Source organism: Hemitrygon akajei, chromosome 31 (genome assembly GCF_048418815.1).
Source record: "Hemitrygon akajei chromosome 31, sHemAka1.3, whole genome shotgun sequence".
In the NCBI taxonomy this organism is placed as follows: domain Eukaryota; kingdom Metazoa; phylum Chordata; class Chondrichthyes; order Myliobatiformes; family Dasyatidae; genus Hemitrygon; species Hemitrygon akajei.
Window position 1 is genome coordinate 16,071,525 of NC_133154.1, and position 17,845 is coordinate 16,089,369.

The following is a 17,845-nucleotide window of genomic DNA, read 5'->3' on the forward strand; positions in this document are numbered from 1 at the left end:
AATAACCGTAACAGAATCAATGAAAGATCGTTCAACTTGTCATTCAATCAGAGTGCAGAAGACAACGAACTGTGCAAATACAAAAAGAAATAAATAACAATAATAAATGAATAAGCAATAAATATCGAGAACATGAGATGAAGAGTCCTTGAAAGTCCGTAGGTTGTGAGAACATCTCAGTGATGGGGCAAGTGAAGTTACCCCTTTGGTTCAAGAGTCTGTTGGTTGAGGGGTAGTAACTGTTCCTGAATCTGGTGGTAAGAGTCCTGAGGCTCCTGTGCCTTCTCCCTGATGGCAGCAGCGAGAAGAGAGAATGACCTTGGTGGTAGTGGGGGTTCCTGACAGCGCATGCTGCTTTTCTACAATAGCTTTTCATGTAGATGTGCTCAATTGTGGGGAGGGCTTTACCCATGAGGATCTGGGCCATATCCAACTACTTTTTGTAGAATTTTCCATCCAAGGGCATTGAACAACAGCTCACTGTAATAAAAAGATCTCCTCATTCCTTCTCCAGTTGACCTTAAATCCCCTGGTCGCTGGCCCTCCTACCAATGGAAACAGTTTCTACCTTTCAATGCTATGAACATTCTTCATAACTTTAAATATCTCCAGCAAAGCTCCCCCTTAGCTGTCCATATTTTATGGAAAGTAAGTCTCTCCGCATCACTGAATTCTCTAGTACCCTCTCCAAACACCTGACCCCCTTCCTTGAAGCATGAATGTAGGAATCTAGAACTTACCTTTAAGTTATCCTGTACGGAGACCAGGACTGATTCTGGCCGCTAACATTGACCGAGCTGTGAGTGGCGCCACCAGTCCTGGTAGTCCCTTCCTGACAGTATCTGCCTCACAGGTGGGGCATTCTCCATTCTGGTGTCCAACCTGTAAGGTGCTGAAAAGTAGCTCACTGAGACTGCTCAGGCCAGTGGTGCAGTTTACAGTGAGGACACCGTGACATCATAATCGGGGTGACGAAGCTGACCAGCAGCACGCAAGCAGGGGGGAGTAAAGGACATAAAGCTGCATGTAGTCATGCACAGTATTTCCATCAGCGCTGGAACAGAAAGGGACAGGTGGAAGGCACAGGAGCCTCAGGACTCACACCACCAGGTTCAAGAACAGCTTCTGCCCCTTAACCATCAGGCTCCAGAATAAAAGGACTAGAATCACTTGACCCATCATTGAAATGTTCCCATGATCAATTATCTCACCTTAAGAACTCTTTGCCTCATTTTCTCATGATCTTGTTATTTATTTATATTTGCATTTGCTCAGTTTGTTGTCTTCTGCACTCTGGTCAATCATTCATTGATCCTGTTCTAGTTACTATTCTATAGATTTGCTGAGTAAATGAATCTCAGGGTTGTATATGTACTTTGATAAGAACATTTACTTTAAACATTCTGGGTTAGAAGGCACACCAAGGGAAGAGAATAATGTCAGCCTTTCATTCTGTTCCCTATGATTAATCCCCTTTTTCCTGCTGCCGTCTACTTGCCAGTAGTCAGCCCATCTTGTTCTTTGAGTGTGTCTCTGTCGGTGTTGGATCCTCTCTCCATCCTCCAATAGTACTGGTCTTAGTGGCAGAGGAAGAGGGGGGGAATGCAGTTGGAGGATGGAGGAGAACTGAGGTAACGGCTTGTTACTCTTTGAGTAGTTTCCATGATTTATCTTTATCTTTGTTTTTCATATGTGTGTCAATATCCCCGAGGAAAGCATAATCCTGTACCCACATTGCTCCTTCTATTCCATGTAACCTTAGAACTATCCCCTCGGCTCGTCTTCGTGTGTCTGGTTACTAACAGAAGGACACATTATTCAATATCTAAAACTATAAGGGTTGCAGACTCCATTGACACTTTTAAACGCCAGCTCAAAACCTATTTATTTAACTGTTGCTTTTAACTAACATCTTTTTCTCTTTTACGTTCATGTTTATATTTTATTTGCAAGTTTGCACTTCATCCCATCGTAAAGCACTTTGAACTACATCCTCTGTATGAAAAGTACTCTGTAAATAAGTTATTATTATTACATCTCAGAATTACATGAACAGTACATTACAGAATTGGGCCCTGGACCTGTGCCAATGTTTCTCTGGGTGCTCTGGTTTCCTCCCACAGTCCAAAGACATACCGGTTGGTAGGTTGATTGGTCACTGCTCCCCCTACCCCACCCCCTTCACTTCAACTCCCTTGTACCTGCACCGGATCTGTGAGAGGGAGGTGAGTCAGCTGTTCCGGAGGCAGAAGACCAGGAAAGCGCCAGGCCCAGACAGTGTGTCACCCACCTGCCTGAAGACCTGCGCTGATCAGCTGGCCCCCATCTACACACGGATCTTCAATAGATCACTGGAGCTGTGTGAAGTCCCTCATTGCTTCAAGCGCTCCATTATTATTCCAGTCCCTAAGAAACCCACTATCAAGGGACTAAATGACTACAGGCCTGTTGCTTTGACATCTGTGGTCATGAAGTCCTTTGAGAGACTAGTGTTGGCTCACCTGAAGGACATCATAGGCCCCCTGCTGGACCCCCTGCAGTTTGCTTATCGGGCAAATAGGTCAGTGGATGATGCAGTCAACATGGGACTGCATTACATTCTACAACACCTCGACAACCCAGGAACTTCTCTGAGGGTCCTGTTTGTTGACTTCAGCTCAGCGTTTAACACCATCGTCCCAGAAATCCTCCCCTCCAAACTCACCCAGCTTACTGTCTCCCCCGCCATCTGTTAGTGGATCACAAGCTTCCTGACTGACAGGGTGCAGCAAGTGAGGCTGGGGAGCATCATCTCTAGCACCCGGACAATCAGTACCGGTGCCCCCTAGGGATGTGTGCTCTCCCCACTGCTCTTCTCCCTTTACACTAATGACTGCACCTCACAGGATCCATCTGTTAAACTCCTGAAGTTTGCAGACGACACAACTGTCATTGGCCTTATCCAAGATGGTGATACAGACGGGAGGTGGAACGGCTGGCCCTCTGGTGTGGTCAGAACTATCTGGAGCTAAATACGCTCAAGACTGTGGAGATGACAGTGGGCTTCAGGAGGAGCCCCCCAATACTCCCCCCACTCACTATACCCAACAGTATTGTGTCTGCTGTGGAGATCTTCAGATTTCTGGCTGTCACAATCTCCCAGGACCTGAAGTGGACACCCAACGCGGACACTCTTATCAGAAAGGCTCAGCAGGGGTTGTATTTCCTACGCCAACTCAGGAAGTACAACCTGCCTCAGGAGCTGCTGATTCAATTCTATTCAGGAATAATCCAGGCTGTTCTCTGTTCATCCATCACTGTCTGGTTTGGATCAGCTACCAAACAAGACAAGAATAGACTCCAAAGAACCGTCAGGGCTGCGGGAAGGATTATTGGTGTGAAGCTGCCCTCGATCCAGGACTTATATGCATTTAGAGTCAGGAAGTGAGCAAACAGTATTATTGTAGACACATCACACCCTGGACATCACCTGTTCCAACTCCTTCCTTCTGGTAGGTGCTTTAGATCACTGTATGCCAGGACAAATAGGTACAAGAACAGTTTCTTTCCGTATGCCATCAGTCTTATCAACACTTGAATTTTAGTCTATTATAAATCAAATCCACCTGTACATTCAATGAGGGAGACCTCATTGTATATAGTTTATGATTACTTGCACTATTGTTTTTGTTTGCTTTTAATTCTGTACAGAGAGAGCTCAGGGAAACCGGCATCAAATTCCCTGTATGTGTCCTCATACTTGGCGATAATACAGGATTCTGATTCTGATTCTGTAAATTGTACTGTGATTAGGCCAGGGTTAAGTCAGGGCAGTGTGGCTCAAAGGACCTGAAGTTTCTACTCCCCACGCTGCATCTCAATAGAATAGATTGGAGAGATGGACAGGTAGATAAGAGAAACAAGAGAAAATCTGCAGATGCTGGAAATCCAAGCAACACACACAAAATGCTGGAGGAACTCAGCAGGCCAGGCAGCATCTATGGAAAGGAGTGCAGTCGACATTTTGGGCTGAAAGCCCTCGGCAGGACTGAAGGAAAAAAGCTGAGGAGTAGATTTAAAAGATGGGGGGGGGGAGGGGAGAGAGATACACAAGATAGATAGGTGAGATGTATAGACAGGTAGATAGTAATAAAAATTAAAATTAAAAAATGCAACTTCACCAGTCCCTGTGATTGTAATACCCATTTTCTCATCGATCTCCAAGCAGTACAATGGAGGTGATCTCACCTTGTATTCTCTGACTATGAAGCACCTTCTCCACCCTCACCAATTCATGAAGTCTTCCAATGTTACTCTACAGCCCTCTGATTCAGAAGTGGGCCACCCCACCCCACCACTAACAATTCACATCTTCCCAAGGAGACGTGCATGCTTCACCGAGCCGACCGTTCGAAACTTTTCTGAGAGGTTAGCTTTCTTCGGCACACGCACATCGAAACGTACCGCGAAATGCATCATTTGCTCCTGGTGCTAACGTGGCACACCTAGAACTCACAAACCCAAACCATAGGTCTTCCAGAATGTAGGGGGCGGCCTGAGTGCCCAGAGGAAGCCCATGCAGTCACGGGGCTCCTCACAGGCAGTGGTGGGAACCGTTCTTACACCGCTACACTGCCGAGCTGCCCACGTACAATCACTCTGAAGCTGCAAAGGTGAGCGTTGAGACATCCATCCAGTACAAAGCAAGATCCCGCCAGCAACAATAAAGTTGATGCCTAACTAACGTATTCATTGGGAAGCTCACTGAATGGAATGTGAGGCAGGGTTAAAGGAAGAACCCCAACCCTCATGCTTTAAAATTGAGCTGATTCTTGGAGAAAACATCCTTCCAGTCACTATCACTTCCAACCTCAGTGTCAATCAGTGCAGAACGTCTGGTTTGATCCCAGGACCGGCTGAGTGAAGCTGGAGTATTACTACTAACACTGGACAACAAATGTTTTCAAAAGTGCTGCTTCCTCAGAATTTTATTTTTGTTTAAGATAGACCACTTGAATGTGAACACAAATATAATTGCAGACTGCTTGTATCACGTAGGAATTTGGAGAAACAAGAAATTAACTTTTTTTGAAAATAATGCATTGCATTGCATAACAGTGTTGATGCTTTGCAATAGATCAACTAAGCTAAGAACGTTTTGTTGATAATTTTCATTTGTACTCAGAGTCAGAAATTTCTTGCTGAAGTGTCCAATGATAATCAGCCAGCATTGATTAATTCCACTTGCCCTGATACTGTTTCTCCATGACTGCATTGTCCTAGTGAAGCCTTTCACCGTGCTCGTCACTGACAGTGCCAAGATTTGCTGGGGAAGAAGTCTAAATGGGAATGCAGAAACTGAACCTTTAGTGACATGTTGCACTTCATGGTTTTGTATGCTTGAAGCATGTTGTCAACCAGCTGCACGTAGTCTGGTGCTCTGTAGTTGCCAAGAAAATGTTCGACAATAACTTTGACTGCCTTCCATGTTATTTTCTCCAGTCCCACTAGAAGTTCTAGAAGACCAACACAAATGCCTTCCTGAGTCTTGGCATCAGTTATTCTGACTTGAATTATGAATTGAAATAACAAATACAGGCAATTTTTAGAAAATGTTGTGGTAGGAAAATTTCATGGTGATCTTCATGATCAGTAGCCTAAAGTCCATAAGATACACCCAAAAGTATTCAGGGAGCAAAATCTTTGTTGTCCAGTGTTTTCATATATTAAGGTATTGGATTAGTTCAGAAAAGTGGCATTGAAGTTAAGGTCAGCCGAATTCTTATTGAATTTCACACCAGGTATAAGGGCCACGATGGGGTAGACCAGATGATTTTAGCTACACTGTAAATCTCCACCAGGAATGGTAGCAAAGTGAAACTACTGTCAAGGTGGTGTGGTTGCACGAACACTGTTACCGCACTATCGACCTTGGTTCAATTCCGTCGCCGTCTGTAAGGAGTTTGTATGTCTCCCTGAGCCTGTGTGGCTTTTCTCTGGGTACTCTGGTTCCCTCCCACATTCGGAAGACACACGGGTTAGTAGGCTAACGGTCACATGGGCGTACTGCGGGCCGGAATGTGTGGCAACACTTGCGGACTGTTCCCAGCACGTCCTCGGCCGTGTTGGTTGTTAGTGCAAGTGGCACGTTTCTCCATACCTTTCCATGCACGTGTGATAAAGGAACCTGAATCTGAATTGGGCGACATGGGGTCTCACCGTCCTGTATCTCTAAAGAAATATTATACCATCACTGTGTAGTTCGGGGGAAGATGAGAGGCTGGCACAGCTAATTCACCACACACTGGGGTTAAGGGGAGGCTGCCAGGGGCAGGATCAATAAAGAATGCACTTTCACATTTTACTGCCATTCAGGGCCCCAAACAGTCCTTCCAGGTGAGGCAACACTTCACTTGTGAGTCTGTTGGGGTAATCTATTGCATCCGGTGCTCCTGGTGCGGCCTCCTCTACGTTGGCGAGACCCGACGCAGTTTGGAGGACCGCTTCGTTGAGCACCTCCGCTCCGTCCGCCACAACATTCAGGATTTCCCGGTTGCCACTCGCTTCAACTCTCCTTCACATTCCTATTCGGATATGTCCATACATGGCCCCCTCTACTGCCAAGGTGAGGCCAAACTTCGGTTGGAGGAACAATCATCTCATATACCGTCTGGGTAGTCTCCAGCCCCTTGGTATGAACATCGAATTCTCCAACTTCCGGTAATTCCTCCTTCTCACTTCCCCCATCCCACCTTCACTCTGTCTCCTCTTCTAGCTGCCTATCACCTCTCTCATGACTCTGCCTTCTTCTACTACCCATAGTGCTTTCCCCTTACATTCCTTCTTCACCTCTCCTGCCTATCCCCTCCCTGCTTCCCCTCCCCCACCCCTTGATCTTTCCTCTGATTGGTTTTCCACCCTCCCCCACCTTCTTTATAGGGCCCCTGCCCCCTCCTTCTTTAGTCCTGACGAAGGGCCTCGACCCGAAACGTTGACTGCTTCTTTCAACGGATGCTGCCTGACCTGCTGAGTTCATCCAGCTTTTTTGTACACTTTCACATTTGAAGCCCAAACCCAAGTTCAGGCACGCAGGGATGAAGGTCCTTTGTCAATCCAGCCTTTAGTGGGGATACCGGGCCGAGTCTGCTGTCAATGGGGATAGTGAGAGACCACACCACTCTGAAGGAAGGCACAGAACAGGGTACCCTGTGGCTGTAAAGGGCAGAACGTAGGAATACAGGAAGTAGGAGCTGGCCATTCAGCCCCTCATACCAATTCTGCACCCAACAGTATCACGACTGAGTGCAAACCTCAACACTTTTTCTACATGAATTCCTTTCTCTTTGTCCTTCCTTCTCTCAATATCCAAGACACATTATTTAGAGATACAGCACTGTAACAGGCCCTTCCAGCCCAGTAAGCCCACCATGCTCAACTACACCCATGTGACCAATTAACCTACTGACCTGTATGCCTTTGAAATGTGGAGGACCCACAACCTCTTTACAGATAGCAGCGGAATTGAACCCGGGTCACTGGAGCTCTAATACCCTAATGCTAACCACTAAGCTATACAGCTGCCGTAACTTTTCCCAATGTAATGAACAAGATGAATATCTGCAGTTCCCAGGAGTGGAGAACTCCAAAGATTCACTACCCTCTGGGTATACACATTCCTTCTTATCCGTCCTGATTATGAGACAGGCACTCCAGTTAGAGGAAGCATCATCCTAGCATCTACCCCGTCAAGACTTTATTTTACATCAACGGGTCACCTCTCATTATTCTAAACTCCAGAGGATCGGGCAGCCTCCTCGCTCCCTCCTGTTAGGAAGGTTCCTCCTTTGCAGGAATCAATCTGGTGAACTTTGGCTGCATTTGTCCCGTTGCAAGTAAACTCACCCTTAGGGAGAGGGACCTGTAAGCAATATTCCTGCTGTAGTCCAGCCAGGGTCTGTACAATTCCTACCAAGATGTCTTTATCCTTCTCCTCAGATCCTCTTATAGTAAAGGAAAACAAACCAGTCGGCTGCCAGCTTGGTTACCCATTAACCTTCACTGATTCATGTGTCAGGACACAAACATTAAATCCCCTCGCAGTTAAAAGTATATATATTCTGCCTCTCTACTTTTCTACCACATTGGAACGCCTCAACCTTGCCGCCAGTAGGTCAGAAACAGAAACATCACCGGAGACAGAAATGATAAAATGGACAAAACTTGTCAGGGAGCAAGAAAGGAGACATTAGGCCGGGACATAATGACACATTGTTCATTTGCAAGGGACTGCCATGAATACAACAGCGACAGATGCAATTACCTGATCTCATTACCCTTCACCCAGGGACTTCTGTGGCCAGAGGTGTAAATCAGGCATGGTGTGTTACCTCCCTGGTGCTCTGGTCAAGATCTCAAAAACAATTGCAGGGCATTCTAGAGGGAGGAGAGTTAAAACCCAGTGGTTCACACAAGAACTAATACAAGTGAGGCTCTAAAACTAATTTAGGTAGTTAGGCAGCAGATGAAAGAGCAGGGCAAATGCAATCTCATGAACTACTTCCTGACTCGTCTACCCTCGATCATCAGCACGGATGAAAGCTGATAACAGTCTGCACTTAGCAATGACCTACTTTCTAATGCAGGGGCTCCCAATCTTTTTTTATGCCATGGACCCCCACCGTTAACCCTCGATCATCAGCACGGATGAAAGCTGATAACAGTCTGCACTTAGCAATGACCTACTTTCTAATGCAGGGGCTCCCAATCTTTTTTTATGCCATGGACCCCCACCGTTAACCGAAGGGTCTGTGGACCCTAGGCTGGGAACCCCCACTCCAGAGGCGGTTATACCAGAACCACAGGGCCTCAGGTCTCAACATGGATGAGGTTCAACGATGGAGGGGAGAGCAAAATGCAACAGTGGGATGATGGTTCCGGCGTGAGAATATCTTCAAGAAGCGACGTTTCAGGAAGACAACATCCATCATCAGGGACCTCCTCCACCCACCCATCCAGACCATGTCTTCTTCTCATTGCTACCATCAGGCAGGAAGTACAGGAGGCTAAGGACTCACACTGCAAGGCACAACAACAGCTTGTTCCCCACTGCCATCAGTTATTGAACCAGTCTGAAAAACCCTCATTCTTAGCAACAGACACAAAATGCTGGAGGAACTCAGTGGGCCAGGCAGAATCTATGGAAAAGATTAAACGATCAACATTTCAGGCAGAGATCTTTCATCAGGACTTGGACTGAAACGCTGACTGCATACTCTTTTCCATAGATGCTGCCTGACCTGCTGAGTTCCTCCAGCACTTTGCATGCGTTGCTCTGTATTTCCAGCATCTTCAGGAATTCTCGTGTTTGTGAAACCCTCAGTCTTCCCCAGACGATATTACCCAGATTGCCCAGAATATATCACCCAGATTGCCCAGAATATATCACCCAGATTGCCCAGAATATATCTCCCAGATTGCCCAGAATATATCTCCCAGATTGCCCATTATACATCACCCAGATTTTTATCACACAGATTCCCCAGAATATATCACACAGATTCCCCAGACTATATCACGCAGATTCCCCAGACTATATCACGCAGATTCCCCAGACTATATCACGCAGATTCCCCAGACTATATCACGCAGATTCCCCAGACTACATCACACAGATTCTCCAGAATATATCACACAGATTCCCCAGACTATATCACACAGATTCCCCAAAATATATCACACAGATTCCCCAGACTATATCACCCAGGTTCCCCAGACTATATCACCCAGGTTCCCCAGACTATATCACCCAGGTTGCCCAGATTTTATCACGCAGATTCCCCAGAATATATCACGCAGATTCCCCAGACTATATCACGCAGATTCCCCAGACTGTATCACGCAAATTCCCCAGACTATATCGCAGATTCCCCAGACTATATCACGCAGATTCCCCAGAATATATCACGCAGATTCCCCAGACTATATCACGCAGATTCCCCAAAATATATCACGCAGATTCCCCAGACTATATCACGCAGATTCCCCAGACTATATCACGCAGATTCCCCAGACTATATCACGCAGATTCCCCAGACTATATCACGCAGATTCCCCAGAATATATCACACAGATTCCCCAGACTATATCACACAGATTCCCCAAAATATATCACGCAGATTCCCCAGACTATATCACGCAGATTCCCCAGAATATATCACGCAGATTCCCCAAACTATATCACGCAGATTCCCCAAACTATATCACCCAGATTCCCCAGATTTTACCACCCAGAACCTGCACAATGCATCATGTTTAATTTTGTTTATTTTGTCATGCATGTATAATTTATGCTAATTTAGGCTGATGTAATTTATGCTTGTCGTGTTTACAATGTATTGTGCTGATGCTGCAAAAGGCTAATTTTCATGGTATTTCTACTCTGGGTATGTACCGTACTCCCATGACAATTACCTTGAACAATGAATCAGGCCTCGCTATCAAGGCAGCACATGAGTGCAATAGGCTTTAAGATATCCTGGTAAAACTGTAGTCAATCTGCGTCAAAGGCATTAACGCTCGAGAGGCTGGAGACGTCACACAAAATGGCTATGGTTGTCTGTGATTGGCTGTGGGCCATAGAGAGCATTCTAACTGGCTGCATCACCATCTGGTATGGGGGAGCGGGCACTATGCAGGATTGAAATAAGCTGCAGAGTTTTGTAAACTCAGTCATCTCTGTCATGAGCACTAGCCTCCCCAGCATCCAGCAGCAATGCCTCAAAAGGGCGGCATCTAACATTAAGAATCCATGTCACTCGGGACATGCCCTCTTCTTGTTGTTACCATCAGGTAGGAGGTACAGGAGCCTGAAGACACACACTCAGTGATTCAGAAACAGCTTCTTCCCCTCTGCAGTCCAATTTCTGAATGGATATTGAACCCATGAACACTACCTCACTACATTTTTCCTTGTCTTTTTGCGCAGCTTATTTAACTTTTAAAATATATTTACTGTAATTTACATTTTTAGCACTATGATTTGCAAAATACTACTGTGGCATAACAACAAATGTGACAACATATGGCAGTGATATTGGACCTGGTTCTGGTCCTGACCCTGGAACATTACTGCAAGGGTTCCTGAGGACGGTGAGCTAAACCCAGCCATCTGTACCTGCTTCATCAGAAGGTCAGAAGTGGGACCTGCGCTGATGCTTGCAAAACGTTTGATTCAATTCACATCCCCTCAGCAAGTTGAAGCAGCCCATACCTGCATGCAACAGGACACCGACGAGTGGCTGATCAGTGGCAGGGAGTGTTCACGCCAGGCACTGACCAACGTCGCCACCTACCCCAGAAACTCAGTGGAGCTATGACTGCTGAGTCCCTCCATCATCAACATCCGATCTTCACCGACCAGAAAAACAATTGGACCAGCCAGATAAACAGAGCAGCTACAAAAGCAGGTCAAAGGTTGGGTACCCTGTGAGAAGCCGGGTCAAAGGTTGAGTACCCTGTGAGAAGTGAGTTACCTCCTGACAACCTAAAGCCTTTCCATCGTCTACAAGGCAGAAGTCAGCACCATGGTGGAACATTCTCCACTGGCCCAGCTGCGTACAGCTGCAACAATATTGAAGGTTGACCGGGGTGGCAAACCTTTTTGACAGCATGCGTCCAAACTGACGATAGCTTCCGATAAAATTCTCTCACATGCCATGGTCATTTCGAGCAGAGACGATCACTGATTAATGAATTAGTAACAATAATTACGGACTTTTTTTAAGGGAAAGAGGTGAGTCCTGTTGCTTATATCTGCGCGTTAATCGTCTTACTATTAATAAAATAGAACAGAGATTGAAGCAAATGAAGCATTTTAGAAAACCTTCCCTTTTAGTCCTGGTGAAGTGTCTTGGCCTGAAATGTTTATCGCTTATCCCCCTCCATAGATGATGCCTAGCTGGCTGGTGGGGTGGTGGCATCAGCACTGGACCTCAAGGCCAATGGTCCTGGGTTCAAATCCAGCTGGCCCCTTGCATGCTGGAAATCTGTGCTGGATTGAGTGTCGAGCTAGCAACTCAGTCTCGTAATAAACAGACGAATGCTAAGGAAATGGTGAAAAGGAAAAACAACAAAATATGCTACCCGTGTGAATTCTGTGTGTGCTGGCTGGATTGCCAGCAACTACAGAACCTCTTGTGAACATAACTGTGAAGTCATGATTCGCCTGGCCACTACCCTTCTGTGCAGGACCAGTGGGTCAGCCATCAGCAGCACTCGGGAGTTACTGATCACAGGTTCTCTGGAGCCTCCATCCCCTAGGAGTGCCCGTCCGCGTTCCCGGGGTCCCTTTACCTGGCAGTCAGCTCCTCGGGGCTGCTTCCGCAGTACAGATTCCAGTCTGGAGAAATGAAGCGCAGACCCCCTTCCGTAAACGCGCTGGTGTGCAGATTCGGGCCGAGATCGCCATACTGCAGCTAAACAACCAGACGGAAAAAAAAAATCTGCATGAGAGCTGTCAACAGCCAATCTGCGCCCCAACCACACCAACCTCCCCTCCCATTACCTTACTGCTTGGTCTGTTCAACAGCCTTTGATGTGGCCTCCAGTGCAGAGCTAACCTAGATTCGACCGTGCAACTTGTGACTTGCAGCTTGTCTGGTTCACCCCTCACCTCCATCCTCCCTACACTGCAGCAGCACCTGGTCTTGCAGTATTTACCCATGTTTCCAAACCCTTCCATTCCTCAGCCCTGTCTGGCTCTGTAACCTTCTTCACGGCTCCCATATAATCTGTTCCTCCTTGAGTCTCTCAGGTTTAATCCCTGCACCATCGCCAGCTGTGCCTTCAGCCACCCAAGCCTGAAACACTTTCTCTAAACCTCTTGTCTGCAATTTATCTCCACCTTTAAGTCAAGTTTATTGTCATTGAACTATATCCACGTATACATCAAAATGAGACAACTCTTCTCTGGACACACAATAACTTATGAATAACACACTTATGAAAGGATGAAATCTACAGTTGGATTACACATAAATAAATAAGCTAAAGTGCAGAAATTAAATATTGTAAGGCACAGAATAGATTAACCGGTGACACGTCGAATGGTGAGGCAGCAGGGAGATCAGACGGCTATTGTCCTGAGGGAAGAAACTGTTTCCCATCCTGACCACTTTTGTCTTTATGCACTGGAGTCTCCTGCCTGATGGTAGAAAGTCAAAGAGGATGCTGGATGGATGGGAGGGATCCTTGATAACACTGAGGGCCCTGCGTATGCAGCGCTCCTGATAATTGTCCCCCATGGATGGTAGGGAGACCCCTCTGATCCTCTTAGCTGTTCCCACAGTCCTTTGTAGGGACTTCTGGTCTGATGCTCGACTGTTTTCATACCAGATGGAGATGCAACTGGCCAGGATGCTCTCAATGGAGTTCCTGTAAAATTCAGTTAAGATGGGGAGGGGTGGGGGGGGGGCAGTAGGCCTCACCTTTGGCAGTGGAAACACTGCTGTGCCTTCTTGGTTGGGGAGGTGACATTGAGGGACCAGGTGAGGTCATCCGTGATGTGAACTCCCAGGAACTTGGTGCACTTAACTCTCTCTCCAGAGGAGACACGCATTCGCAGAGGGGGATGGTTTATCTGCACCTCCCTGAAGTCCACTATCATTTCTTCGGTCTTCGCCAAGTTCAGACTTAGATTGTCAAGCCGTCGTTTAAAACTTACTTAATTAATTAAGCCAGTAATTGACCTAATCACAAACAAGAGAAAATCTGCAGATGCTGGAAATCCAAGCAACACACACTAAATGCTGGAGGAACTCAGCAGGCCAGGCAGCATCTATGGGAAAGAGTAAACAGTCAACGTTTCGGACCCAGTCCTGCTGAAGGGTCTCAGCCTGAAATGTCGACTATACTCTTTTCCATAGATGCTGCTTGACCTGCTGAGTTCCTCCAGCATTTTGTGTGTGCTGCAGCAACTGACTTAATCTCCTTTGTCAAGTGTTGTTTCACAATTATCCTTGTGATACATGCTGGCATATTCGCTGTGTAATAGAGGCGGTACAGCTCCTCCTCCAGGTTACAGCATGGTTCTCGAACAGCCCACAGGTCAGAGAGGTGGCTATGAACCGAGTTCCCACATGGCAGGAAGATGCCTGCATCCCCCCACCTCAGCAGGAAGATCCAACCCGACGGTCTTCCAAACACTCACTGATATGTACAAGCTGTACACAAGTTAGGCACAGTAAGCTGGGGAATACTTGGACATCACTCTTGGTCATAAATCTGGTCTAGGTGCCCCAGTGAAGCAGTATTGACTGGTTAATGGAGCATCCTTCAGTCCTAGGTCCTGCAGTTGCTGAGGGAGGCCGTAGGACATCAGAAAATAGGAGCAGGAGTAGCCATGCCAGCCCTCAAACCAGCTCTACCTTCTACCATGATCAGGGCTGACCATCACTTCTCCTGTGCCAGTTCCCCACAACCTCCAACTACCTGATCTTTCAGAAGTTGATCTACTCCATAAACATCCCTGATGATCGAACACCTGCAGAATCTCGTGTGCATCCGCAGCCTGCTGGGGTGAGACTACTTTGGAGGTTCACTACACTCTGCAAGAAGTTGTTCCTGTGAACCTCCCTTTTTAACAACTGTTCCTCATCTCTGTCTCCTAACCTTGACACTGGGCATGCAGTTTTGGACCCCCCTCAGTGTTTCATTCAATGAGGAACTGGTTATCCAATTAATGGCTGCCAAAGGGCCAGAATTACAAAACCAATCCACCATGAAGCGGATCAACATGATAAGGCTTCACATTAAGGTATTTGTTCAACCAGCTTGGTTATTTCCCCAGGTTCAGTATTGAAGCTTAAACCTACCAGGAGATGAACTGGCACCAGGCAAGGTCTTTCCACACAAGGCTCTTACAACTAAAGGCCGAAAGGACCCTTGGTATATCCACCAATTTTGTGGCAAAGCTCCCATATGGATAAGCCTTCTATTTAAACTGAGGTACTGCCAATATTTACTTAGACCATAAGAAGTCAGATCAAAATTAGGCCTTTCAACCCATTGAGACTCCACCATCCCACCATGGCTGATTTATTATCCCTCTCAACCCCATTCTCCTGCCTTCTCCCTGTACCTTTGATGCCCTGACTAATCAAGAGCCTATCAACCTCCACTTGAAATCTACCCAATGTCTTGGCCCCACAGCCATCTGTGGCAATGAATTCCACAGCTTCACCACACTCTGGCTAAAGAAATTCTTCCTCATTTCTGTTCTAAAGGGACATCCTTGTTTTCGGAGGCTGTGCCCTCTGGTCCTAGACTCCCCCGTTATAGGAAACATCCCCTCCATGTCCACTCTATCTAGACCTTTCAATATTCAGTAGGTTTTAATGAGATCCACCTTCATTGTTCTAAACTCCAGTGGGAACAGGCCCAGAACCATCAAACGCTCCACATATGTTAACCCTTTCGTCGTCAGGGTTATTTATTTATTGAGATACAGCGCAGAATAGGCCCTTTAAGTCCTGCTGCCCAGCAACCCCTCGATTTAACCCTAGCCTAATCGTGGGACAGTTTACAATGACTAATTAACCCACCAACCGGTATGAATTTGGACTGTGGGAGGAAACGGGAGCACCTGGAGGAAATCCACGTGGGCGAACATACAAGTTACAGGCAGTGACAGGAATTAAACCCTTGTGCTTTACACAACGCTTTACAGTACACAACTCTATGCTACCTTGCCACCAATCATGAGATTATTCTTGTGAACCTCCTCTGGACTCTGTCCAAAGTCAGCACATCCTTTCTTAGATAAGAGGCCCAAAACTGCTCACAATACTCCAAGTGCAGTCTAGCTTTGTTGATATTTATCACTAGCTTCAGTTCTTTTGGTCAGTGATAGGCTTTGCACAAAGCCCCTACCTTTTTCTGGATAACCCTTATCCTTGATTTCCTCTCCACTGTACTTTCACCTAACATCTGCATCTTCATCTCAACAGTCTGAGGTAGTGAGAGCCACACGTACAGCACTTTGAACAGAGATGTCCTACTGGATTCATTGGTGCCCTTGGCCTTATACCACCTACTTTTGATCCACTACAGGTCACTGGGGTATTGTCGTTGTAGAGAGTAGAAAGCCGTCTGAGATTACCATTGCTTGAAAATATACTCCTTCAATCTTGTTGTGGTTTGGAAACTTGCGTGCCTCAATGACCCGGAGAGTTATGTTTTCTGCAGTCAGGGCTTTTTGCTTTGGCTCTTGGCAGGGTCACCCATGCCAAACAGATCAAAGGGTAGAGGCCAGACTAAGAGTGGTCCACCGGTCCTCCAGGTTCAGGGTTCAGCTCATGGCTCACAACCCTTACTGGTAGAACAAAATTGTTACAGAAACAGTAATGGCAAACCCTTCTAAATCTGAGTGCAACGGTATTCCTGAGTCTCCACCCTGGACTTGCATTTCTGACAGTAGTGAAAACCGAGAGGAAGCTACTGACATGAAGGAAGCCCTGAACACCACCAGAGACAGAGGACCTTCCCTGCTGCCCTAAACACCAGCGGCGTAACAGACAGTAAGTGAAAATATAATGCTTCTCCTTCACGGTCACTGGGGATGAATCCTGGTACTCCATACCCAACAGCGCTGTGTGAATACATACACTAGAAAGACTACAGCAGTTCAGGAAGGCAGCTCACCACCACCTTCTAAAGTGCAATGACGGCTGGGCAATTAATGTCGGTATTGCTGATGTATCCAATTCCTGAAGATACACTCAGTGGCCAGTTTATAAGGTACCTCCGGTAACTAATGAAGTGGCCATTGAACGTATGCTCGTGGTCTTCTGCTGCTGTAGCCCATCCATTTCAGGTTCGATGTGTTGTGGGTTCAAAGGTGCTTTTCTGCACATTACTGTTGTACTGCGTGGTTACTGTCACCTTCCTGTCAGCAGTAAACAGCCTGGCCATTCTCATCTGACCTGCTTCACCCACAGAACTACCGCTCACTGGATTTTTTTTGTTTGTTTGTCATATCATTTTCAGTAAATTCTAGAAACTGTTGTACGTGAAAATCCCAGGAGATCTGAGATACTCAAACCACCCCATCTGGCAGCAACAATCACTCCTAAAGTCACTTAGATCACATTCCTTCCTCACTCTGATGTTTGGTCAGAACAATAAGTGAATCTCTTGACCATGTCTGCATGCTTTCATGCACTGAGTTGCTGCCACATGAATGGCTAATTAGATATTTGCATTAATGAGCAGGTGTACAGGTGTAGCTGATAAAGTGGCCACTAAGTGTATATCGGACAAACAGAGCATCACGCACAAAATGCTGGTGGAGCGCAGCAGGCCAGGCAGCATCTATAAGAAGAAGTACAGTCGACGTTTCAGGTCGAGACCCTTCGTCAGGACTAACAGCCGAAATGTTGACTGTACTTCTTCCTATAGATGCTGCCTGGCCTGCTATGTTCTACCAACATTTTGTGTGTGTTGCTTGAATTTCCAGCATCTGCAGATTTCCTTGTGTTTGAGTGAGCATCACGGCCTTTTTCAGCATGAGGACAAATACCCAGGGCCAGAAGATGAATGCAAAGCTCTAGAAAATTTATTTGGGTTTTAATTTTTCCAGTGTATACAGTAATGAGCAAGATTCATGTGTGTCTCACACACACACACACACACACACACACACACACACACACACACACACACACACACACACACACACACACACACACACACACACACACACACACACACACACACACACACACACACACACACACACACACACAGATAAACCTGATTCTGATATGGGTCTGTATTATGGACTGAGAGTGCGAAGGGGCAGAGGGAAAGG

The 17,845-nt window shown here is 46.5% G+C and overlaps 1 protein-coding gene across 10 annotated transcripts in view; it reads right to left on the reverse strand.

The window, feature by feature from the left end:
- Positions 1-17,845, reverse strand: part of LOC140719429 (myosin phosphatase Rho-interacting protein-like) — a 290,247-nt gene that overhangs the window by 235,340 nt on the left and 37,062 nt on the right. For all 10 annotated transcript variants that reach the window (XM_073034091.1, XM_073034087.1, XM_073034090.1 and 7 more), the window contains exon 2: positions 12,331-12,452. In XM_073034091.1, coding sequence (XP_072890192.1) covers positions 12,331-12,452 — 122 coding nt within the window. The remainder of the gene's footprint in view (positions 1-12,330; positions 12,453-17,845) is intronic.